Consider the following 26,398-nt stretch of genomic DNA (forward strand, 5'->3'; position numbering starts at 1 on the left):
TCCCTTCCAGAAGCCTCTAAGGGGAGGGAGGGGGCACTTTTTTCCTGTTCGTAACTCGAAGGAAGTTCGTATGTCAAGTCCTTATTTCCCCTGTAGGGCAGGTTCGTAAGTGGAATTGTTCGCAAGTAGGGTCGTTCGTAAGTCGAGTCCCCACTGTATCTGGCACAGTAGTAATATAGCTCAAGATGGGGAAAAACTATTCAAGTGGTGACAGGAAACCCTGCTTAAAGGGCCAGGTCTTCACTTTGCTCTTGAAAACCCAACAAGGGAGTCAGAGAGATCTGCAGGGGCAGACTGCTCCAAAGGCAAGGGCCCACTGCCGAGAAGGCCTGGGTTCTTTCTCTTTCTCTCAAGGCCTCTCTCGGCATGAGGCCCCTCAGCCGCCCTTCCTGGCTAGAACAAGTAATTCCAGTAGATCTAGGTGAGAGGAGGTGTTCCACTATTTATTTATTTATTTATTTATTTATTTATTTATTTATTTATTTATTTATTTATTTATTTATTTATTTATTTATTTATTTATTGGACTTATATACCGCCCCATAGCGCTACAAGCACTCTCCGGGCGGTTTACAATTTAATTATACAGGCTACACATTGCCCCCCCAGCAAGCTGGGGTCCTAAACTGTTTAGTGCTTTATATGTCATCATTAACACTTTAAAATCAATGCAGGAACGAACGGGCAGCCAATACAAGGCAGCCAGAGTGGGAGAAATATTTTTTCATCCTACTGAGAAGTCTGGCTGCCACATTCTGCACCAATTGAAGCTTCCACATAAATCTCAAAGGTAGCCCCAAGTAGAGGGCATTACAGTAGTCTAATCTCGAGACTACAAGCGCATGGACTAGAGTGGTGAGTGCCCCAACATCAAGATAGGGAGGCAGCTGGGCAATCCGCCACAGATGGAAATAGGCGGAGCGGATCACTGACGCCACCTGGGTTTCCATGGTGAGTGATGGAACCCCAAGCTGCGAACCTCACTCTTCGTGGTGAGAGTTATTCCCCCAAAAGAGAGGGAGTTTCCCAAACTGCTGATGAAGGAGCCACGCACCCTCAGGAGCTCCGTCTTGTCCAGGTTCAGCCTCAGCCGATTCTCCTGCATCCATTGCAGTACAGCCTCCAGGCAGTGCTGAAGCGACAGAATGGCATCCACTGTGGTTGGAGAAAAGGAGATGTAGAGCTGGGTGTAATCAGCATACTGAAGGCATGAAGCCCCACACCTCCTGATGACCCCACTCAGCAGCCTCATGTAGATATTAAACAGCATTGGGGAAATAATTGAGCCCTGCGGAACCCCACAATTGAGGCTCCACGGGGCCAAAACATTCCCCCCAAGCTGTACTCTCTGAGGATGGTCCTCCAAGAAGGATCAGAGTCAGGCTAGCGCCAGAATACCGATTCCCAGCTCGGAGATCCTCCCCAGGAGAATACCATGGCCGATGGTATTAAAGGCAGCTGAGATACTAAGGAGGACCAACAAAGATGTTTCGCCCCTGTCGGCCTCTCTCAGCAGCTGTTTCCCTACTGTGGCGCGGCCTGACGCCCGACTGGAATGGATCCAGGGCATTGGTTTCATCCAAAAGAGCCTGGAACTGGCCAGTCACCACCCTCTCTACAACTTTGCTGAGGAAAGAAACACTGGCGATGGGCCTATAATTGCCAGTGTTGTCCGCCACCAAACTTGGTTTCTTTCTTATGGGCCTAATGGGTCTCTCCTTGGAGAGACCCATTAATTATTGCTGTGGCCCATTTGGTTGTTTTAGGCCTGGCTGCTTTGATTAGCCAGTCTGAGAAAGGGTCAAGGGGGGAGGAGGTGGCACAACAGCAGTCAAGCGCTTTGTCCACCACATCTGGTGTTAAAGGCTGGAAGAGAGAGAGTCTCATCGGGCAAGGCAGAGCGCCGGATGTCTCTGCTTGACCTACTGTGTTCAAAAAAGGAGAGAGCTCCCAGCAGATGTCTTCCACTTTTAGATTTAAAAAATGCTGCAAATTGGTCAGGTGAGATACTAGTTGGAGGCCCCTCACTGGTATAACAACTGGTATAACCCCACTCACAAGGGCATTTGTCCATGACGATATATCTAACTCTGAGAGCCTGGATGTCTTTTCTCTTTTCTTAGCTAAAAGGACTAGAATTCTAGCTGCGGGGAGAAGATTCCTGCTGGATTCTGGTAACTAGTGAAAAAGATAGCAAAGCCCATGCTTAATGCTACCTTAAGGACTAGTGTACATCCTTAAGGCTTTGCAAACTCAGCCTTGCGTTAGGTCCTTCCTCTCTCTCTCCTGCCGTTGTTGATTTATATTTTTTGATTTAAATCTTGTGCCCAAAAAGGACAGTAGCCTCCATTTAGTGGTTCTTCATTTTCTCTGTGATTTCACACAAATGGGTTAATCCTGCACCTGTGCAGGATGTCCAGAAGATTCTAGAGCTTTGAAAAAGAAACAGTTGAGTTTCCCCCCCCAACATGGTATAGGCTTTGCCCCCTTAACCTTCCTTTCAGTTCCTCTTTCCTCCATTCCAGTAGGACATTAGGAAGAGCAGAGCGAATATTTTGCTAAGTATTCTAGCCTAGCTAGTTCTTTTGTCTCCCTTTTACTATACTTTATTTTGTTGCTTATTTGACAGAGCCTGCCCTTTTCGTTTACTTCTGTCATTTCCCCCTTCCTCCACCTCTATTCCCCTTTTGTTTTATGGCCCCTCGGGGCTTCGAGCAGTGTGCCCCCTGCTCCCGCAAAATTCCTTTTTCAGACCACCAGGACAAATGCTTGTTTTATTTGGGTGAACCCCACCTCCATCAGACTTGCACTGCCTGCAAGGGGTTTTTCTAAACAAGCCATTAAGCTCAGGCACCAACGCCTTAGATCTTTCCTCTACAAAAAGACTCTCCTTCTCACTGGAGGTTCCTTCCCTCCCTTCACCAACTCCTCTGGAAGTCTCTAAATTAGCGCCTTCCCCTGCTGAACAGGCAGCTCTTACCATCTCCTTGCCTGTGGTCCAAGGAAGCCTCTAAACTGCCCAAAGCCAAGGCACCTTCTCGTCCCGCCATTTCCACAAAAAAGAAAATCAGCGACAGACCTAAGAAACTGAAGAGTGGCATAAATTTCAAGCACAAACATACAAGAAAATTCCAATATGGGTAGCTCCTATAGAAGCTTTTGCGTTGAAAGTATTAAATCAGAAAGGAATGTTACTAATTTATAAAGAATTACTCAACAGAGAACAAAATATAAAAAATAAGCAAGAATTAGAGGAACTAGGGGTGGTGACAGATTCGTGGTCATTGAATAAACTAGAATCAAGATATAAAAAAGATAAAAACATGGGCTTTTTTGAGGGTGAAGTCCAGGTGGACAAACTATGGATCCATACTGATGAGAAAATAATAAAGAAAATGTATACAGTGGTGCCTCGAATAGCAATGTTAATGCATTCCACAAAAAACATCACTATTGGATTTCATCGCTATTCGAAATGCGGTTTCCCATTGAAATGCATTGAAAGCCGGCTAATCCGTTCCATTTGGAACAGGAACAGGAAACTTTAACTTTAAACCATTTAAAAAATAGCAAACATGGGGACGCTTAAACCATCGCTAATAAAAAACAGGCTACCTAAAACGTAATCACTATTCAAAGCATGGTCCCGACCATCGCTATTTGAAAATTGCTCATAGGAAACATGGCTAATCAAAGCGAAAAAATGCCCCCAAAACTCATCGCTATTCGATTTCATCGTTAATAGAAGCGTTAGCTATTCAAAGCACCACTGTACATACTTTTTGGAATATGAGCTGGAGGAGGAGAGGGTAAAGGAGACATGATAAAATGGGCAAGTAACCTCGGTTAGAATATTGATATTGATCACTGGACAATGATGTGGAAAGATTGTTATAAAATGATTAAGCCGTTAAACTAAAGAGAAAATATCCTCAAAATGTTTTACAGATAGCACCACACCCCTGCAAAACTGGCAAAAATGTCAGAGGGTAGCAGTCCCACCTCCGTCCAGGTCCCGAACAGGGAGGCGCCAAGCCCCTCTGTCCACCCACCCCATTCCTGCAGGGGATCCCCAGCCTGGGATCTGGTCGGGGAGGGGATCTGGTCGGCCCTTCCCTCTCCCTCATCCAGATCCACTGAACCAAGAGATGCTTCTGAAGAGTCCCCTTCGAACCCCATAGACTGGGAGGGGAGGGGGATCCTGAAGAGTCTCAGGATGGCAGGCCAGGTATGGGGGGGAAGGAGGGGAGCCCCATCACTCCCAGCAGAGCCCCTCTTCACCACAAAGGCCCCATTTCTGGCACCCCCTTTGTGTCTGCCCTATGCAGCCCCCCTCTCCCTTTCTCCTCCCCACTGCATCCCATACCCTGCTTCCGACCTGGGGGTGAAGTTTGGGGGGGGTTGCTGGAGGAAGGAGAAATTGGGGGAAGAGAAACAGCAAGGGGAACCGCTTCCCACCTTTCCCCTCATCTGCCACCCCCTCCCTGAAAGATCTGGGGGAAAGAAGGGTATCGAGGAGGACCCACCATCATGCACAGAGAAGAAGGCCCGGGTGTCTTGCTGGGAGGGAGGGTGAGATCGAGACCCCTCCCAGACTTCCCAATTGGCCCCCCTCCCAATTTAGCTCCCCCATGCGAGGAGGAAGAGGAGGAAGGCAGGGACCAAAACAAAGAGACTCCCTCCCCCCCAACCGGGCGAGGCTCGCAGACCAAGCGGATTGTGAGGGTCTCTGGGGCTGGCAGGGGGAAAGAGAAGAGACGGGTTTTCTCCATCGCTGCAACTCCTGAGCCCCCCCAAAAAGCGGTCCTGCACCCCCCTGACCAAGGGCTCACCTTGCTGGTCCCCTGGCAGGAAACTCATGAGGAATCCCCTCCCCCTTCCAAAGCAGCCTCTTCCCCCCCTCGGGGGATCCTAGAGGGTAGGGGGGCAGAGCTGGTCTTCCCACCTCCAGTTCCCCTTCACTACAGTTCCTCTTCTTCTTCCCTGCTTTTTCCCCGAATGGGGGAGGGGAGGTGGAGGACAAAGCGGGTGGGGGGAGGGAGGCAGAACAGAAGGGGCAGAGCCTGAAAGGGGGGGTGGAAAGGATATTTTCATCTCTCCTGAGGGAGGATTTTTTTAAAAAATGAGCAGCTACTAAAGCAGGTGGTTCTTGCCCAGCCAGCCTTCCAGAGGGAGGGGCTTCTGCCCGGAGACAGGTGATGCATTAAGGAGCAGGAGCAGGAGTGAGCTCTCATTGGGTCTCCATTGCTCTTCCCTGGCCGGAGCCAGAACCTCTCCCTTGCACGTCGCCGGGTTGCCAGGCAACCCCGTCATAGATGCCATAATAAGGCAGGGGGACACCCAAGACCAGCTCTTGAGGGCTTCCACCCAGCAACTTCATCAACTTTGAGGAATTCCTTTCCAATTTTCTGGAAACTTAAGTACAACCGTTGGGGAGAAATTGAGAAGGAAAAAGAGTTAATATACTTTGAATTTGATGTACTTACTTGGGTGTGGAAATGATCTTCCCTTCATGACTCCTCCCTCCAAAAGGTCCATCAATGGAGAGCCCTTCCAACCTCAACCCCAAAGGAACATCCAGTCTGGCATCATCCCCTCCTTGGTTCTCTCCCCTCGCCTTTTTGGCTGTCTTTCCTTCCTTCTCTGTGACTCAGGCGGAGCCCGAACACCTCATTCCTTAATCCTGCATATTTTGGAAGTGATTGTTTCTCTTCTTTTTTCTAATCTACCAGATGACGATGGACAGGAAAGGAACAACAGGAGAGGAAGAATTGCCGAGCAAAATCTGGGGCAACCTGGGGAGGAATTCGCAATCAAGTGAGAAAACAGAGAACTGAAAATAGGAATGGACAGGCATGGACTTCACATGAAAGGACTGATGCAGGGGAGAAACCACGTAAATGCATATCACCTCAGTAGACATCAAAGAACACATGAAGGCGAGAAACTGTATCCATGTTTGGAATGTGGAAAGAGCTTCAGTCAGAGTAGTAACTTGAGGAGACATAAAAGAACTCACACTGGGGAGAAAACGTACAAATGCATAGAATGTGGAGAGAGCTTTAGTAAGTGTAGTCATCTTAAGTCACATCAAAGGACTCACACTGGGGAGAAACCACATAAATGCACGGAATGTGGAAAGAGCTTTAGTTGCAACAGTGACCTTAGGAAACATGAAAGAACTCACACAGGGGAGAAACCACATGAATGCATGGAATGTGGAAAGAGCTTTAGTCAGAATGTTCACCTTAGGTCACATCAAATGACTCACACTGGGGAGAAACCACATGAATGCATGGAATGTGGAAAGAGCTTTAGTCGCAGTGATCAACTTAGGTCACATCAAAGAACTCACACTGGGGAGAAACCGTACAAATGCATGGAATGTGGAAAGAGCTTTAGTTTCAGTGGTGGCCTTAGGTCACATCAAAGGACTCACACTGGGGAGAAACCGTACAAATGCATGGAATGTGGAAAGAGCTTTAGTTTCAGTGGTGGCCTTAGGTTACATCAAAGGACACACACTGGGGAGAAACCACACGAATGCATGGAATGTGGAAAGAGCTTTAGTCTGAGTGGTCAGCTTAGGGTACATCAAAGGACCCACACTGGGGAGAAACCACATAAATGCATGGAATGTGGAAAGAGCTTTAGTTGCAGTGGTCAGCTTAGGGTACATCAAAGGATCCACACTGGGGAGAAACCACATAAATGCATGGAATGTGGAAAGAGCTTTAGTTGCAGTGGTGAGCTTAGGGTGCATCAAAGGACCCACACTGGGGAGAAACCACATAAATGCATGGAATGTGGAACGAGCTTTAGTCGCAGTGGTCAGCTTAGGGTACATCAAAGGACCCACACTGGGGAGAAACCACATAAATGCATGGAATGTGGAAACAGCTTTAGTCGCAGTGGTCAGCTTAGGGTACATCAAAGGACTCACACTGGGGAGAAACCACATAAATGCATGGAATGTGGAAAGAGCTTTAGTCGCAGTGATAATCTTAGGTCACATCAAAGGACACACACTGGGGAGAAACCATATAAATGCATGGAATGTGGAAAGTGCTTCAGTGAGAGCAGTCACCGGAGTAGACATCAAAGAACTCACACTGGGGAGAAACCATAGAAATGCATGGAACATGGAAAGAGCTTTATTCAGAACTCTTGATAATTAAACAAGGCATAAGAAACTCATTCAGTTTTATGCTGGTTTTCACTGGAAAGATTAAGCAATCAAAAGCTGACTCAATGCAAAACAGAGAGAAAAACAGAAGAAATGGAGTGCATTTTGAAGTGCCACTTGTTATTTGTTTTACTTCTATCGTTAATTAAAAGAGAGATGCCAGAAAATAGACGTGGAACTTTTTGCTTCAAAAAGTGAGAATAAGCATGTATTGTACAATGGAAGATTTTACAAAATTAGTGTAAAAAGAGAAAAGGATGGATGTTCTAAGGCTAACTGATGAAAGAAAAGCAAGTAGTGAAGAGAGAGAAGCTGTCATTTGTTTTATAAGTCTTTATCCTCCCAGGGGTTTCAAGCTCAATTTACCTGGGGGCCGCTGGAGGCAGAGTCTGGGTGAGGCTGGGCCGCAGATTTTCTGCCAAGCAGAGCAAGAGCCCGAGGAAGCCGCCCAGGAGTTTCCTTAGCCGGCAGACAGGTGGGCTGGCTGGCAGGCTGCAGTTCTGGATGGAGGGTGCAAGAGGTGCTGTCTTGGGAGAACGCAGCGAGGCTTTTTTTTTACTCTTGACAGCAGAGGATGTGTGAGTGCTTTGGGGGGCAGGCAAGGTGGGGGCCATAAGCTATCATCTGGCGGGCCGCAGATGGCCCACGGGCCGCATGTTTGAGACCCCTGTAAACCTAAATAATAGCAGTAATTGATTTTTAAAGAGGGTGCCAATGAATTTGTATTGCTCATTTTTTTATAAACAACTATATATATAGTTGTTTATAATAAACTATAGATATATTATATAGTATAATTTTTAAAAACTAAATGCTTCTCTGCTATTATATTTAGAGTATACTGCTTTGTAATGGCAGGGATTTTTGGAAGGAGTGGAAAGTTTGGTTTTTTCAAGCTCTGGACTCTTCGGGCACTGGACTGCACTGGGTTGGAGGTGATCAAATCCTTTGATCCTTAATATCTGAGCTTCTCAGAGGGTGGGAAATCCTAGCCTTAGGAAAATTTCATTTTGCTGATTGATGCAGAACAAAGGGATATAAATATTGGGAGTGATCTCAGACAACGTATTATTAGAAAGGAATGGATGGAGAAACATGGATGTTTGGTTTCATGATGCGGGGTGAAAGTCCTTGGAAGAGACGAAAGATAACTGTGAAGCAGTGACAGCCATCAATGGATTTTACACATGGCAGGGTGAGAACAAAATTTTCTCTGTGTTTAAAATCCGTTTGAGTCAAATAATGCTTTTTTACTTTGTATATATTTATTTTTAAAGTTTAAATACTTTTGCATGTCTTTCATTGAAAATTATATATTTTTTCCTTTTTATCTTTGTATTCTTAGGAAGTTTGAAGTCTTCTGAAGATGTATTCTGTCTTTCTAGATTATGAGAACCAGTGTTTTAATGTGTTTGTATTTTAGTTTCAAACATGCCTTAAATTTTCCCTATTATCTAAATTTAAGCTGCTACATCTTTTTACAAGATACAAGGATGTGTTTTAAGTAAGCCTGCAGTTTTTGCATAAGTGCATGATGTTTGGATTTAAAGATCTGTACCAACTTTTTTTCCTCACGCCTTAGATTCTTAGATTTAGTTTATTTAAGTATGGAATCTAGAGATGATGTAAATAAATGAACTTGTACAAAATTAACAAGTTTTGGAATTGCCTGGAATCACTGCAACAATGAAAAGACTTCCTATGAGATATCCAGATGAGCTTCAGACGCCTTGTCACTGGCTGGCTGTCTGACGGAGAAAGTCGGGCTGAACCCATCCTGACTGGAGTGCCGTCCTTTCCTGAGAAGTGGAGGGAGAAGCCCATGGAGCCCCAGAGACAGAACATATGACCCGTCAGAGAAGTGACACCACCATGGGGAGAATAGAAAGATAGATGAGAAGGGTCACAGAGAAGACCAGGAGGATAGAGATAGTTCCGGGTGAAGAATCAAAGGTTTAGGCCAAGGAAGGGATGGGAGAATCTGGAAATAAATAGCCTGGGGTGTCTAAGGTGGAAGTTCCAGTGAGGGGAGCAGAAGGTCCATCAGAGAAAAGGATCGACTGGGCAAAGGTACATTAGGATAGCAGCAGAGGTGCAGGAGAAAAAGAAAGGAATAAGACAGGAGGAGGGAAGAGAAATATACCTTGGGGAACCATCAACAAGGGAGACAGTGGAAGGTGGAGAGGTAGGAGGGCAAAAGAAGGAGAGGATATTCCCACAAGGCTGGGAATGGATATGAATGGAGAGTCCCTGGACCAAACAGTGGGAGAACTTGATGATACCTCATGAAGAGGCAGAAACAAGACGGAGAGAAGTAAGACCGGAGAAACCCTCCTACTGGGGAGAAAAAGAGTTTAGAAAGTAGAGGAGAAAGATCAGGGGGGAGAGAGGCATGCTAGTGGAAGAGCGAAAGGGAGAAATGGACCAACCTCTCAGAGAGGGCTTTTGGCAGGACCCCGTTGGGTCAGTTGTTCTCCACTGGTGACAACATTGAGGAATTGTAGAATCTCCTTGCCTGGGAGGTCTGTAAATTTCTGTAGGATTCCTGTGGAGTCAGGTACCCTAATGAAGTTCTGACCTGTAGATATCAAAGACGTCATACAGGGGAGAGGCCGTAGAAATACAAGGAATGTAGGAGGACTCATCTTTCTAATCATCCACGAACTCATACAAAGAGGAAACCTTTGAAAAGCAAAGAATGCGGGAACAGCTTCCATCTGAGCTGACAGGCCTAGAATAGCCCTTTAAGAATTGATAGTTTGTGAAAAGTTTTTAAGAAAGAGTCCAATTATTTCAGCTGTGCAAGTAACTAGCTGAACAGTTTGATTTAACCCACTTGTGGAAACAAAATACAGTGGGTTCTTGACGTACGAACGGCCCGAGTTACGAACATTTTGACTTACGAACTGCTCTCATAGGAAAATATTGACTTGACTTACGTACTTAGATTTGAGTTACAAACTTAAAAAAACACGTGGGAGGCAGGGAAAGTGCGAAATTTGAACTTTCAGTTAACTGTTGGCCAGTGAAAAGGGTGCCTGTCTGCTTCCTCACTCCTCCCAGCGTTCAGAGAGTGGATTGGGAGAGTCTTCAGACTGCCTGGTACTACCTGGACTGTATTTTCCCTGCCTTCCCTGAACCTTTCTTGACCTAAGAAAAAAGAAACAAAATATCCCCCTCTAGTGGTCGAAGGTGGAATAGCAGCTTCCCATTAGTTTCTATGGACGGAAAAGAGCAGATACGGATCAAATGGTTTTCAATGCATTCCTATGGGAAATGCAGATTTGACCTGCAAACTTTTTGCCTTGAGAACCGCCTTCCAATACGGATTAAGTTCTCAAGTCAAGACCCCACTGTACTGGAGAAGAAGCCTGGAGAAGCTAATCTCTGATTGGCCACTAGGGGCAATAAATTTAAGAGCCTCTGAGCACTTTTTTCGGGTTGAACAAGGAGAGACGAAGGTGCTACTCTGCAAGACTGATTTACAATGCTGGATATTGCTATAGACTCTGGATATGTGCTATGGGAAATGGACTGATATTGAATGCTTTATCGTGTATGACCAATGGACTGAACTAATACAACTCTGTATGACTACGGCTACAATATAATTTTTTCTTTACCTTAATGGAGTCTCTTTTCATTGCTTGTCTGCATATTGGTACCTGAATTGGATAAACCTCTGTTATGGCAAAGGAAAGATCCCAACATGGATAAAAGTTGACCAAATAAGTGACAGAGGAACCCATTACTTAGAGCATATAACAACATGGCTGAGAAATCAAAGCGTGGATTCCTGCTTTTCTCTCTTTCTCTGAGAGAGAAATCTCAGCAGGAATCTCTCCATCAATATCTTAGAGCTTGCTAATACATTTCTGCTATATTTGTTTCTCTGTTTGAAATATTTTCTTCTTGGAAAGGACCCATGGGTGGTTTACATCAGTGGTTCTTATCGTGGACAATAATGCCCCCCAGGGGGTGATTTCATTTTTCAGGGGGGCGGTAGAACGAAAAGGGGCGGGGTGGGGGCGCTGGAGCAGAAGGGGGGCGGTAGGGGGGCGCTGGAGCAAGCCAAACCTGTGAAGATGGCTGCAGCCTTTTTAGTGTGCATGAATATATATTTTCCTCCAATTTTAATTTAGTTTCAGAGTTTTTGTCTTGAAATTTGTAGTTCCTGCATTGCAGTTTGCTTTTATGCCCTTTTTATATTTCTTTTTGCGTCTTAAAATTCACTTGCAACTAAATCCTTAAATGTTACTTTTTTGGGGCATTTCATTTTCTTGGAACTGAATTTTGTTTTCAGGGGTCATTGGATTTAAGTGTCTTAAACAAACAAACAAACAAACAAACAAACAAACAAATAAATAAATAAATAAATAAATAAATAAATAAATAAATAAATAAATAAATAAATAAATAAAAAGTTATCAGCGCGGGGAGGGGGGCGATGATAACTTCCTCAATGGCTCAAGGGGGCGTTTCTTTCAAAAAGGTTAAGAACCACTGGTTTACATCATTAAAAGACAATAAGAGCTTTCAAGGGTAACTATAGAAATATTTTAAAAGATCAAAGTGTGTGGGGGTGGTCATGTGGTCCCTGTGACCAGACCAAGCCAACAATCTAGGTGCTTCATTTTGGACCCACTGAAGCTTCTTGACATTGTGTGTTGAAAAAGTGATATAGGTGTGTGAACCATGCTCTGCTCAGTATCCCACCATGAGAAGCTCGGGTGTGCAAACCTAAAATACAGACATGCTTGTTAGCAGCATTTGAGAAGCATGTCTGTTGTCTCCAGGATGTTTCTCTTCTCAAAAGCTGATAAGGGATGCCTTTCGTTCCATCTCCAAACTGAAGGAGATCAAAATGGAAAACAGACCAATTCCTCTACATTCTCGGACCAACACTCTCCAACATAAGGTATTTGTAAGGTGCTTGTTTTGAAAACAAGGGGGACAACTGAAGGAAAGCCACCCTAAAACTTAGTGAGATGTGGGAAAAGCTTCTTTGACAGGTGGATGAAAATCCATACAGATGGATTTTTGAAGGCTTGTGGGGAGGGGGAGGAGGTTTCACCTTGCCCCCACCCTGAGGGCACCCATGTGTTTCCTTCAGGCTCTGTGGAACAGCAGCTGGGTGATCCCTTGGCCACTCATCAAGCCCAACCTCCTGCTCAATGCAAGAATACAAATGAAAGGATATTTGCCAGGTAGCAGTCTAAATTTCTCTTGACTGCCTCCAGTGTTGGAGCGCTCACCAGCTCTTGAGGTCATTGGTTTCACTGTCTTACTGCTCTAACAGGATGTTTTCCCTGCTATTCAACCAAAACCTGTCTTCCTGTAACACGGTTCCATGTCCTGCACTAACTTAGGCTTGGGTAGATTAGCCTTTTGACCCCCTTCTCTGGCCTTAGCACATTGTGAAACGAAATGGCCTTTCTCTCCACAACCAAACCACGATCGGAAATTTCTCTATTCTGGGCTAAGTGTCTTATCTCCCTTCCCTTCCCAGTGCGTGTACTTTGGCTGGCTCTGTTCTGTGGGCTTGCCTGCAAAATGGCCGCCGCTTGCCTGCTGGTTCTTGAAGTAAACCTTGGGATCTTTTTTGCTGTCCTAGGTTTTTCTTCCCACTCTTACCTCAGAAAAATTTGGGTTTTGAATGTGTGAATTAAAATCTGCGACCCCTCCAGCTTCCTGAACATCTTTGGGCTTTTTATCTCTCACTAGGTACTTCAGTTCTCCAGGTAGAAGTGAATAGAACTGCTCTAGCCCCATGATATTCTTAATACCTTTTACAGTCCCAATTCCCTCCTGTTGGAGCCATCAGTCAAGATATTTGATCAAGTTGGCCTCTAATTGAGAGTAGGATTCTTCAGGTTTTTTTGTCGGAGCCCTGAACTTTCGTCTCAAATGCTCAGCATTGATGTCATACCGTGCGAATACCAACTTTTTAAATTCATCAAAATCTTTCACTAATTCCAATGACATTTCGGCGTATATATCCGCTAACTCGCCACTAATCTGAGACCTCATCACAATCATGCATTCAGATCCCCTCACTTCAAAGTCTTCACACGCACGCTGAAACAGAATAATAAAAGATTCAGGATCATCACCCTTTCTAAACACAGGGAATCTTTTAAGCTCTGCCTTGGACAATCGTTTTTCTTCTGAATTAGTCTGGCTATTGTTTATTATTATTATTATTATTATTATTATTATTATTATTATTATTATTATTATTATTATTATTATTATTATTATTATTATTATTATTATTATTATTATTATTATTATTATTATTATTATTATTAGCCTGAGCTGTCAGCTGCAATCTCCTTAGTTCAAATGATATTCTTTCCTTTTCCAGAGCAACCTTTTCCTTCTCTAGAGCTAACTTTTCCTTTTCCATTTCTAAATCTAGTTGTCTAAGCTTGAATTCCCTTTCTTGTTCCTTCTCCAATTTCCATTTTATGAATTCTATACAGTCTTCCCCCCTTGAGGTCTCCATTCCCCTCTATGAGGTAATTCCTTCTTTTTTTTTTTTTGAATTTTTTTTTTATTAACTATAACAAAAAAAAATCATATACATAAAACATATACGCTTACAACACAATAACAGTGTTCCCCACCACCATATACGGGACCTCTTGCCATATTCTTCTTTTTTTTCTTCTTCTTCTTCTTCTCATTCTTCTTCTTCTATTGTCCTCCTCTCCAGAACTGCATAGATTCTTGATTTGGAGCTCTCCCTTTTCCCCTTATTAACACATATTCCAAAAATTTGCCCCATATTACATAAAAATTATTCTTTTTCAACTCTCCTTTCTTCATCTTTAAATTACAAGTTAATTTATCATTTAATGCTATATTCCATATTTCTTTATACCATTCTTCAATTTGTAATTCAGTCTTTAATTTCCACTGTCTAGCAATAATCAATCTAGCTGCTGTTATTAGATTAGTTATCAATTCTTTAATCATTTTGTCATATTCCACATTCTCATATATTGATAACAAAGCAATCTCAGCCTTACATTCTATATCTTTTCCACAGATACAACTTAATTCTTTAAAAATTTGTCTCCAAAAACTTTGTACCTTTTCACATTCCCACCACATATGAAAGTATGTACCAACTTCTTTCTCACATTTCCAACAGACATTCGGATGACTGGTGTTGATTTTGTTTAATTTTACCGGTGTTAAATACCATCTTAAACTAAGTTTAAAAAAATTTTCCTTTATTCTTACTGACATCAGTCTTAAAATCCTCATTTTCCATATCCTCCTCCATTCTTCTTCATTTATTCTTTTCCCAATATCTTGTTCCCACACCAATTTCAATCCTTCTTTCTCACTTTCTTCTTCCTCTAAATTAAAAAGTGAATAAATTTTACTCACTGTACCTTTTACTGAGTCAGTCATCTGAATGTCCTCATATGAAAGTAAAAATTGTTCAAATTTTGTGTGCTCTCTACCTTTATTATATTTATTTGCCCATTCCTTAGTCCATCTTTCCAGTTGTGCATAGTTCAACCATGAAATAGTCTTGTTTTGAAATACTTGTTTCATTTGATCTATCGATCTCATTTTATACAGCCAATCTTTCAGTCTAATCACTTTTTCTTCTTTAAATAGATCCATATACACCTTCATATTGGTAGGAAAATCTTCTATTTCTGTCACTAATCTAAATGGAGAGTATGATGAACATAAATTCTTTTTATACTTATACCATATATTTAACAGTGTCTTTAAAAAGGGATTATTAACTTGACTTATTTTATCTTTCTTACCTTTAGCAAATAAATATTTTTCTATATTTCCTTGTAGTTCTGATGATTCTATTTCCCACCAAATTAACCTTTCCGGATTATATATAATTTCACCAATAAACCTCAGTTGGTTAGCTAAATAATAGTTTCTTATATTTGGCAAACCTATACCACCTTTTTTTGTTGTTTTATACCAATACTTTTTATTTATTCTAGATTTCTTCCCTTCATTACAATATTTGTTAACTATTCCTTGCCAATATTTCAACTCATCCTCTGTTAACTGCATTGGTAACATTCTGAATAGAAAATTAATTTTTGGTAAAATTTTCATTTTTACCAATGCAATCTTTCCAAACCAAGATAATTTGAACTTATCATATTCTTGTAGTTTCTTATTAATTACTTCCTTTAGTTTGTTATAATTATAATCCTTTATCTTTTGAATATTTTTCGCTAAATCTATTCCTAAGTATTTAATTGTTTTACATATTTTAAAATCATGTTTTTCAGTAAACTTTTCTTGTTCTATTCTACTATAATTAAACAACATTAAGTCAGATTTTTGCCAGTTTATGTTTAATCCGGTTATTTTTCCAAATTTTTCTAAGTGTGTTTTAATTTTATCTATACATTCTAACGGGTTTTTCACTGTCAATAAAGAATCATCCGCAAATAAATTAATCTTTGTCTTCTTTTCTCCTATACCTTCAATTAAATCGTCGTTCCTAATTACATTTGCTAACATTTCAATAACCAGGCAAAACAGAACTGGAGAGAGAGGACAACCTTGCCTAGTACCTCGGCCAAGAGCTATTTGATCTGTCATCCCATCATTAACTATTGCTACAGAGGTATTCTCTAAATATAATTGATCTATTATCCCCCTAAACTTTTTTCCAAAACCCCAACCCTTTAACAAAGTCTTTAATGTTGGCCATTCCACACAGTCAAATGCTTTAAATATATCTAATGATAAAATGCCTGCCTTCAGTTTATTTTTTTCTATATTGTGTATAATATTCAAAACCCTCCTTGTTAAGTTTTCCATTTGCCTACCTTTCAAGAAACCATTCTGATCCTCTTTGATATATTTTATAATAAATTTATTAATTCTATTTGCAAGTATTGCTGTAAATATCTTTGCATCCTGATTTAGTAAAGAAATAGGCCTATATGAACTTGGGTCTGTTAGATCTTTATTAGGTTTTGGGATAAGAGTTATCAATGAATGTTTCCATGAATCTGGTATCCTCTCTCCTTCCAAGATTTCATTATAAAGCACTTTTAATTTAGGGATCAATATTGATTTAAAGGTTTTATAGTATTCCGGACCTAGTCCATCAAAACCTGGGGTTTTACCATATTTTAGTTTATTAATTATCTCTATAATCTCTTCCTCTTTTATTTCTTTATCTAAGTCTTTTTTATCGTTCTCTGATATTTCACTCTTAACATTTTCTTTAATATAAGTTTCTATATCTTCTTTTGATGCGCTATTACTTTTATATAAATTTTGATAAAAATCTTGTATAATCTTTAATTTTTCTTTCATTAAACTGCAATTTTTTCCTGTTTTATCTTTAATCACACCAATGTTGTTTTTTGTTCTTTTGGTATGAACCATTCTAGCTAAAAGTTTTGAATTTTTATTACTATGTTCAAAAAAATTCCTTTTAGTGTATATCAGATCCCTCTGTACTTTTTCTAGTTCTAAGCTTTCCAATTCCTTTCTTTTAGCTTGTATCTCTAATAATTTTTTATTGTCTCTATCTATAAAATATTTAGTTTCTAAATCCTTTAACGATTCTTCAATCCTTTTTACATTTCCTTCTCTCAGTCTTTTTAATCTACAAGATTCTCTTATAGCAATTCCTCTCATAACAGCTTTCATGGTGTCCCATAACACGCCTATTTTATTCCCACCCGCTTCATTAAATGACCATATTTCCAACCATTCTTTCTTGACTTTGTCTATCACCTCTGTATGTTGAAGAATATTGGAGTCTATCCTCCATCTCCTAGCTTCTCTATAATCTTTCTTCACTTTTATTTCCATCACCATCAATGCATGGTCTGTTATCTTTATCACATTAATATTTGTGTCTATTACTTTTGAAATTAAATTTTGTGATATAAACATAAAATCTATTCTAGAGTAACTTTTATGTACCGCAGAATAATATGTAAACCTCCTTTCATCTCCCTTCAATTCTCTCCATATATCTTTCAAATCGGTAGTATTTATTATCTTACTTAGGGGGGTATCCCTTTTATGCAATTCATCTTTTTTATGTGTAATTCCTTCTTGAGTTCCTTCCCTCTCCTGATCTGAGTCATCTGCACCCTCAGGAGGCATCTCTGCCGCCTTCCCCCCCCCCCCCCCGTGTGGAAGGCATGTTTATTTATTTAGGATTCTGCTTCAATTTACAAGCCTCAGATTTAAAAGGTACACTTTTTTTCTTTCCAGTGAGTTAGAGTCTGTAATAAAGTTGCTTCCTCTGCCAACATTCACTGAGATACTGTGTTTAGACCTCTGGCTCCCAGCCAGGCCTTTTATTTATTTATTTATTTAGTTATTTAGTTATTTAGTTATTTATTTATTTATTTATTTATTTATTTATTTATTTATTTATTTATTTATTTATTTATTTAAACTTATATTTTGCCTGAGACAAAGTGTCCCTCCCTGCCTCTAGCCACCAAATAAACAGAAATATCAGCTTTAGCTCTTTCCAGTTTTTGCTGATTTGAGCCACCTCAGCTTCTTCTGATCTTGGCTTCCGCTTATTCTCCTCAGAACTCTATCCTTTGAGCTCAGGACAAACTAGCCAACTGACCCTTCTCTGCTTGAGGTAAACCCCTTCCAGAAATGGTTTCCTCAGTGCCCGTCCCTATCTTAGCCCCCCGATCTGAGCTTAGGAGCCTTCCTCCTAAGCTTTTCCCCCTGAAAAGCTCTAGGAAGTTACCCACTCCATTTGCTTCAGATCCCCTGACTAAAATAAATTTTTCTGTTCTGGGAACCTTTCTGTTTCTTAGATGTCACTGGATTAAATTCGATCCTGCTGCTGATCACCACTTTGTGGCAATTCCCTCTGAAGCCCCTATCCCCACAGGTCTTCATGAGGTTCTCGCCTTTCTTCCTTGGTCGCTGCCACCAGGTATTATGGCTCTAATGCCATTTAATCATGGAGACATTTGCTTTTAAAACTTAAGTCATTTATTATATCAGGGAAGTTAATATATGATTAATATTCAATAGGTAAATCACAGGTTGCTAATTACTTGTATTTGAATCAATTCTACTTTAACTTTAAAACTCTATTAACTCTCTGTTCCATTCAGCGTTCTTACAGATCTCTAGTTCACTTTTAAGTTTCACACAGTCTCTCTCTACCAGAATCTCTCTCCTCAGGCTCTACACACCACCCTTTATATCCAGAACCCTCCCCCCTTGGCTCTGCCTTCCATCCTCTCATTGGCTCCTTCTCCACTGTTCTTCTGTGACGAACAGCAGGGCTGTTTGCTACAAGCATGTTGTTTGGGATTGTTCCGATGACAACATTTGCATGATTGAGTAGATTTTTCTGCATGTGCACAGGTGCAGGGGTGCCCTGCCTTCCCCAACCACTCTGTGGGGTGAAAAAATTTAGGGATCCCTGCCATAAGCTGTTCCTTTATTGATACGTTTTCTTCCACTGTTGTGTCTACCTCTAGCCTCCATTTTCCTTCCCTGTTATCCTCATTGTCCTGTGTTGATTGTGCCACCTTTTCTAGTTCTTGCAGTCCTAGATCTGAAAACACTTTGCTCCGGATGATAGTCCTTCTCTGGTCCATTAATCATTGTTCAGTTATGTTATTACTTGGGTGTTGCCTTTTCCAAATTTCTGTATTTCTTTTTTGAAAACCACAGGCTGTTGGGTTTGCCTCATAATATTTTCATAATTTCTCAATTTTCAGCAAGAGTCCAAGTTTTGCATCTACGTTGTTCCAGTAGCTTTGCAGCAGCCATCCTGGACCCTCAACAGGGTCTGCTGAGCCCTATAGCTCATTTGTCTGTTGAGATTTTTGATCTAGAAATGTATTAAATATAATGTCTAGTAAAAAGGAGAATCATGTACAAAGTGGATTCCGGTGTGAACCGAGGTTAAAGACTTAATATTGTGCATCTGGAGAAAATGATGTAATCTTATGTAATGTCCAATGATGTAATGTACATTGTGATTGGTCATTCGATGTATAAAAGACATGTGTAAAGGGGACATGTTATCTACTGTAAGTCAGATAATTTATTTCTATATCATGTATTGTATCATGTCATGTCATGCTGCCAGTTCAATGTCTGAAATCTATGCTATCTTTATATTTGTAAATAGACTATGTTGAATTTTAGTGTCGCAGTGTTTTAGTATCTTTGCAACCTGATATTTCCTAACTCTGCTTACATCCAAAATGTTAAATTCTCAACATCGTCACCAGATGCCCAGGAGCTACAGCATCTGACACGTTCCTTGTTGACCTGGGTGATGACTGATCTGGTATGGATTTCTTTTTAATTTTCTTTTCATCATTGTTACAGTCAGCCATAGCATTACCTGTCCGTCACAGCTGGGAGGGAAAATCTCAGCCAATGAGAAGGTGGAGGGTGGTGCAGAGGTGGGAGGAGCTGTGATATATAAAGTGTGTGTGAGGTGTGAGTGGAAGAGAAATTGCTGACTGGAACTTAAGATGAGAGACTGAGCTGAGAGTAAAAGTGATCTTAGAGTCAGTGAGAGTCAGTGAGAAAGAGTCTGTGATAGCTAGTGCCTGAGAAACAGTGATTGCCTGATTATTTCTTTAATAGTGATTTACCATTCCTTTATGTTTGTACTCAATAAACCAAGTTTTTATTTGGAAAGTTATCCTGGCCTTATGTATGATTTATTTTATAAGGAATGGTTGGTGGCAGTAAAGTGGAGTAAAGAGTTTTAGAGTGATGCGCGACCCCCCTTTGTGAGTCTTGAGGAAGGCTGTCACAATAAATTGGTGGCAGCTCGTGGGATCCGAAGATCCAGTGAAGCCTTCACTGGGAAAGGCGCCCAGAGCAGGGGTCTTTAGTTAGGGGATCTGAAGTGGAGAGTGTGGGTAACCTTCTAGGATCTGGCTCATGGGGAGCAGGTCTAGTAGAGGGGCGCTGAAACTTCAGATTGGGCTAAGACAGGGAAGCTCTGTGGTGGCCATTTCTGTGTGGAGAGTTGCCCAAAGCAAAGGCTGTGGTGTTTTGGCTAGCTTGTCCTGAGTTAAGGGAAACTCTGAGGGGACAGAGCAGAGGCCAAAGGCAGTGAGGCTGAGGGAACTCTGTGTAAACAGCTAAACCTGGGTTAGGGTAGAGCTGTGTGTGTTTAAGATTTGTGCCTGAGGCAGAGAAAGCAAAAACTCTGTTTTGGAGGGAGGCCTAGCAAAGGGCTGGAAGCCTAGTTACAGTTGCTAGCATGCCAGTGCTGGTGGAGCAGCAACTTTATATCACAGACTTGCTGACAGAAAAAAGTGACTTTTAAATTGAGGCCTGAAAGTGGTTCAGTGGCCTGAAAGAAAGGAAATGCCCTTGGACCAGGGGAAAAATAGCTGAACAAAGGCAAGCTGAAATGGCAGCCGGCTCAGATGAGGAGATTAATGAGGTGGAAGAAAGATTTACCTCAGCTGAAGAGGGAGAGTCCTCAAGAGAAGATTTAGCAGACCTCAGAAGATTGGAGTTAGCGCAAGCACATGAATACAGAATGAAACAGCTAGAATTAGAAGAGAGAGAAAGGGAGGAAAGACTGAGGCAGAGGGAAATGGAGATTGTACTGTATTGAGCCACTTAGAACAACAGGGAACTTATGCGAGGCTGTTGTTTGTGGATTATAGCTCTGCTTTTAACACCATTCTACCAAATAGGTTGTTTTTAAAAATGATCAACCTGGGATTACCCCAGGAGATCTGCATGTGGATAAAGGATTTTCTGACAGATATGCCACAGTCAGTAAGGATGGGATCCCACCATTCTTCTACCCTGGTACTAAGTACAGGAGCTCCCCAGGGCTGCGTGCTAAGTCCCTTCCTCTATTCCCTGTACACACATGATTGCACCCCACTATATAACACCAATGCAATTATTAAATTTGCGGATGATACGACAGTGGTGGGACTCATAAATAAGAACAATGAGTCTGCTTATAGAAAGGAAGTACAAAGATTGATACTATGGTGTAAAGAAAATCATCTCACACTTAACATCAAAAAAACTAAAGAACTCATAATTGATTTTAGGAGGAAGAGAAATGTACATTTACCACTGTACATAAATGGTGAGGAAGTGGAGAGAGTTGGTAGTTTTAAATTTCTGGGTACTTACATCTCAGAGGACCTCTCATGGACTATAAATGCCAACATGCCAATAAAGAAGGCACAGAAGAGGCTGTATTTCCTGAGAATGCTTGGGAAGTTAAATTTATCACAGCATTTACTTCTGTCCTACTACCGTAGCACCATTGAGAGTGTCCTAACTTATGGCATTCTGGCATGGTTTGGGAGTAGCTCTGTAGCGGACAAAAAAGCTCTACAGAGAACCATTAAAATTTCCCAGAATATCATCGGGCTCCAGCTACCAACCCTGGATGACATCTTCACATCCCGCTGTCTGAGGAAGTCACACAGCATCCTGAGAGACTCTTCCCATCCTGCTTATAACTTTTTTGAACTGTTACCGTCTGGCAGAAGATATAGAACAATTAAGACTCAGACCACACGTTTTCTAAATAGTTTTTATCCTAGAGCTATAATTGCAATTAATAATGAGCTTAAAGACCACCAGTAGTGAATAATCAGTTGGACTGTGTTACTTGGCCTGAGGTGTAGATGTTTGTATTTTAGTGGGGGACTTCTAGTGGGTGGGGAGTGTTTGGGGAATGTTATGTGTGTGCATGTGTCCGGTCTCTGGGTGTCTGTGAATTTCGTTGTATGGTATACTGTGTATATACTTACAATGACAATAAATTATATTATTATTATTATTATTATTATATTTAACTTTATTTGAAAGAGCGTGTGCAGATTTTTCAGTTAGGGACTCTGAAAAGATGATCATTCTGAGATCCCAACTTAGTGGAAGCCTTGCTGAGATCTACAGTACGCAGAAATGCCAATTGAATTGATAAAAGATTATTCTGAATTTAAAAAGTTGGTGTTTGCCAGGTATGGCATCAATGCAGAACATCTGAGGCAAAAATTCAGACCACTAACAAAGAAACCTGATGAGTCTTACAGTTAGGAGCCAACTTGGCTAGGTATTTGGATAAATGGCTGGTACAGGAGAAAGTTCAGACAATTGAGGATCTGAAGAATATTATAGGATTGGAACAGTTTTATTCCCTTTTACATGGTGAATTAAAATACTTGGTCAGAGACAAGAAACCAGAGAATTTGAAACAAGCAGGGGAAATTGCTGATTTCATTTCCCAGATAAGAAAAACTAGTTATTCTGAGGGAAAAAATATGAGGAAAACTTGGGAGGACTATAATAGATATCCCAGGGGACAAGTTAAAAACCAGCAGAAGGTTGGCAACCATTATGTGGGAAAGCCCTCAGAACAGAGCCAAGCCAGAGGTCAGAATTTGGAGGGAAAAGTAAAAGGGGCTGAAAATGAACCGTGGAATGCTAGAATTTGCTTCAGATGCAATGAAAAGGGTCACATTGCGTCCCAATGTCGCAAAGGCAGAGAAAATAAAGAATTTTTACCACAGAAAGTGAATCTAAATAAGCCAAAATCTGTTTATTGTGTCCAGAAGGGACAAGTAACTCCACCAAGGGAGGAGTCAGTTGCCATAGCAACACCAGCAGAGCTCTCAACAGCAGCTGATAATAGTGAAGATAATCTTCCTGTGGCTGAGATCAGGCATTGCCTTTTGATTAGAACAGATCACCAATTATTTGAGACAGCTGGAGATAATATTGGAATTTTAGACAACTTTCTGGCGCTGAGAGATTCTTGTTCGCAGGTGACCTTGTGTCATCAGGATATTGTGCCACACAAGTACATAATACCAAATGAAAACATGGCAGTGAAAGGAATAGGACAAGAAACTATTATCTTGCCTGTGGCTGAAGTGCCAGTTTGTTATAGGGGATGGCAGGGATATTGGCGTGTAGGGATTTCCTCAACTGCCATCTGCCATTCTTATTGGGACAGACCTCTCTGAACATGTTGAGAGAGTTTTAGTTCTAACATGTTCACAACAAGAGCAAACTGAGACTGCTGAGGGAAATGATGATAGTCAGGGTGAACAAGTAACTGAAAATATACAACAAGCTGAGACATTCGCACTTGATATACCACAACGCAGTAGGTTTTCTCAAGAACAGCAAGCAGATCCCACTTTTAAAAGTTGCTTTGATAAAGTGTCTGGAATACAGTTAACCCCTGAAACACCTGAAAGATTCCACGTTAAGCAGGGATTACTGTACAGGGAAACTGGTAAACCTTTCAAAAGGGGGAGATGGGATTCAAAGACAGTTGGTGGTGCCTGTTAAATATCGCCAGATGATATTAGAGAGGGGATATTCTGATACATTTGCTGCACATTTAGGGATCAATAAAACCAAGCAAAGAATAACACAAAACTTCTATCGGCCAGAGATAGGAAAGCAAATTAAAAGTTTCTGCCAGAGCTGTGATATTTGCCAGAGACAGGGTAATAACCAGGACAGAACAAGGGCTAAGTTATGTCCATTACCTGTAATCTCTACACCATTTCGATGTATTGGTGTGGACATTATTGGGCCGTTGCCTAGGGTCACAAAGAGGGGAAACAGATTTATTCTCACTATTGTGGACCATGCCACACGATATCAAGAGGCTATTCCTCTAAGTAACATTGAGACTCAGACAGTGGCTGATGCCCTGTTGAGCTATATGAGTTGAATGGGCTTTGCTTCAGAGATTGTAACTGACTTGGGAACATCTTTCACTTCAAAACTCATGAAGAGACTATGGCAAATTTGTGGTATCAAACATTTAAGCACTTCCCCATATCATCCTCAGAGTAATGGGTTAACAGAAAAATTCAATAGTACCCTGATGCGCATGATTAGAGCTTATTCAGCTGAAAACCCAAATAACTGGGACCAGAAAATACAATGGCTGTTATATACATATAGATCAGTACCACAAGACAGTACCGGATTCAGTCCGTTTGAATTGCTGTTTAGGAGGAAAGTAAAAGGTCCACTTGATTTAATTAGACAGGATTGGGAACAAAGTATAGAAGATGATCCTCAGAATGTAGTCTCATATATAGACACCTTAATGAATACCCTGAGAAGAAATTTAGAATTAGCAGCTGAAAACCTACAAGCACAGAAAACCAAACAAAAAAATCTGGTATGACCGTAAGGCTAGGGAACGAAGTTTTAACCCTGGAGATGAGGTGCTAATGCTAAGGCCCATCAAGGGGAACAAATTACAATTGAACTGGGCAGGACCATACAGGATCATTACTAAAATGAATGATCTTAATTATATAATAGAAGATGATGAACATCCAGGCAGAAGGGTAGTTCATATGAATGCAATCAAACCATATTTTAGAGAAGAAAATAGGGTGTTGTTTGCAATGAAAGCGGCTGATAAGGAGGAACATGACTTGCCTTACTGGGAAGGGAGAGGTGAAGTTAAGTTCAACCCAGAGGAGGTTAAAATCAGCCCTGCACTCACCCAAGAACAGCAGAAGGAACTAAAATCCTTGGTTGCTAAGTACCAACATGTTTTTCAGGGCAAGCCTGGGTTAGTTAAGGGGTGGTGCACAGGTTGGACACCGGGGATGCACGCCCACCGGTAGTTGCTCCGTACAGAAGACGAACCCAGCTAGCCAAGCTTTGTGGCCAGAAAGCAAAGTTTGGTCAAGATAAGAGGAAGGGAAAACCCAGAAGAAAACATGCATGGCCATATTGGGAAGGCGGAGGTTTGACCTACCTAAAGCTAAATAGGTTAGGACGTTGCCTGATCCCGCCATTGATGCAAAGGGTAAAAGGATGGCGAGTTAGGTTTTGTCTTGCTATGCCCTTGCTAAAGGGTGTGGTCAAGAGCATCATGGTGGCAGCTCCAGAGGTAAAACTCTGTAGAGCAGCCAGGGTGACTCGGCAGAAGGAGAGATGGAAGACCGCGTCGGTGGCAGACCACGTCCAGAGGGGGCTCGAGTACCAGAGGGGCGTCGCCATCGTGGAGAGGACCGGATTTGGGTCGGGAGTCGTGCCGAGCCAGGCAGATGACTGCGAGATACTTCCTCTGAGGTGGTTCCGGAGAGGAAAGCTGCAGTTTGGTGAGGGACCCCAGCTATCGGCAAGGTGTAGGTTTCGTGAAGGTACCAAGGGAGTCGGACTTCACCACACCTCCAGGTGTGCTGGAGGGTAGAACATTTCATTTATGGACATTAGGACTCCACCATGGTTACAGTTTTGGACTCTCGAAAAGGACTAGAACGTGGTGGTGAGAGAGAACTCTTATGCCTGACAACCTGGACTGTGAAAGATGAAAGTGCAGGCGAAAGAGACTAAGAACTGTGCCTCAGATGCCCTATCCAGAAGACCCGACAACTGAGGAAAAATGGACTTTTAAAAGGGTTAATGTATTGAAAAGTTTGTTGTACATGTACTTGCTGATATGTTGTTTATTATATATGCCTATGTGTTTGAACGTAAGTATAATTTGCATGGTGTAGTATAATGTTAAGCTTATGCATGAATGATCCTGGTAAGTGTTGATGAAATGTTGGGGAATGTAATTGTTTATGAAGTGTTGGGGAATGTAATTGGTTATGAAAGCTCCTCGTTGTTTTGGGAGAAAAGCATGTTAGCTTTCCCCCACAAAACAACTTATTAAGGGGGAAGGTATTGTTACGGTCAGCCATAGCATTACCTGTCTGTCACAGCTGGGAGGGAAAATCTCAGCCAATGAGAGGGCGGAGGGTGGTGCAGAGGCGGGAGGAGCTGTGATATATAAAGTGTGTGTGAGGTGTGAGTGGAAGAGAAATTGCTGACTGGAACTTAAGATGAGAGACTGAGCTGAGAGTAAAAGTGATCTTAGAGTCAGTGAGAGTCAGTGAGAAAGAGTCTGTGATAGCTAGTGCCTGAGAAACAGTGATTGACTGATTATTTCTTTAATAGTGATTTACCATTCCTTTATGTTTGTACTCAATAAACCAAGTTTTTATTTGGAAAGTTATCCTGGCCTTATGTATGATTTATTTTATAAGGAATGGTTGGTGGCAGTAAAGTGGAGTAAAGAGTTTTAGAGTGATGTGGCGACCTCCCTTTGTGAGTCTTGAGGAAGGCTGTCACAATCATAATTGATGGTTGGTGGACCCAGTTGGTCTGACTTCTCAGCTGAGACCTCTCTGGCTTGGGAGACCCTTCAGCGTAGCT

At 41.6% G+C, this 26,398-nt stretch overlaps 1 protein-coding gene and 1 long non-coding RNA gene across 6 annotated transcripts in view; both read left to right on the forward strand.

Annotated features, from left to right (window-relative positions):
• LOC110070899 (uncharacterized) overlaps positions 1–10,814 on the forward strand; it is a 47,015-nt gene extending 36,201 nt beyond the window's left edge. For all 5 annotated transcript variants that reach the window (XM_078382404.1, XM_078382406.1, XM_078382405.1 and 2 more), the window contains one exon: positions 5,733–10,814. In XM_078382404.1, coding sequence (XP_078238530.1) covers positions 5,846–7,129 — 1,284 coding nt within the window. In that variant the 5' untranslated portion in view covers positions 5,733–5,845 and the 3' untranslated portion in view covers positions 7,130–10,814. The remainder of the gene's footprint in view (positions 1–5,732) is intronic.
• The window catches only part of LOC144584997 (uncharacterized), a 259,478-nt gene that overhangs the window by 37,929 nt on the left and 195,151 nt on the right, over positions 1–26,398 (forward strand). The window lies entirely within an intron of this gene.

This window comes from Pogona vitticeps, chromosome W (genome assembly GCF_051106095.1).
Source record: "Pogona vitticeps strain Pit_001003342236 chromosome W, PviZW2.1, whole genome shotgun sequence".
Taxonomy (NCBI): domain Eukaryota; kingdom Metazoa; phylum Chordata; class Lepidosauria; order Squamata; family Agamidae; genus Pogona; species Pogona vitticeps.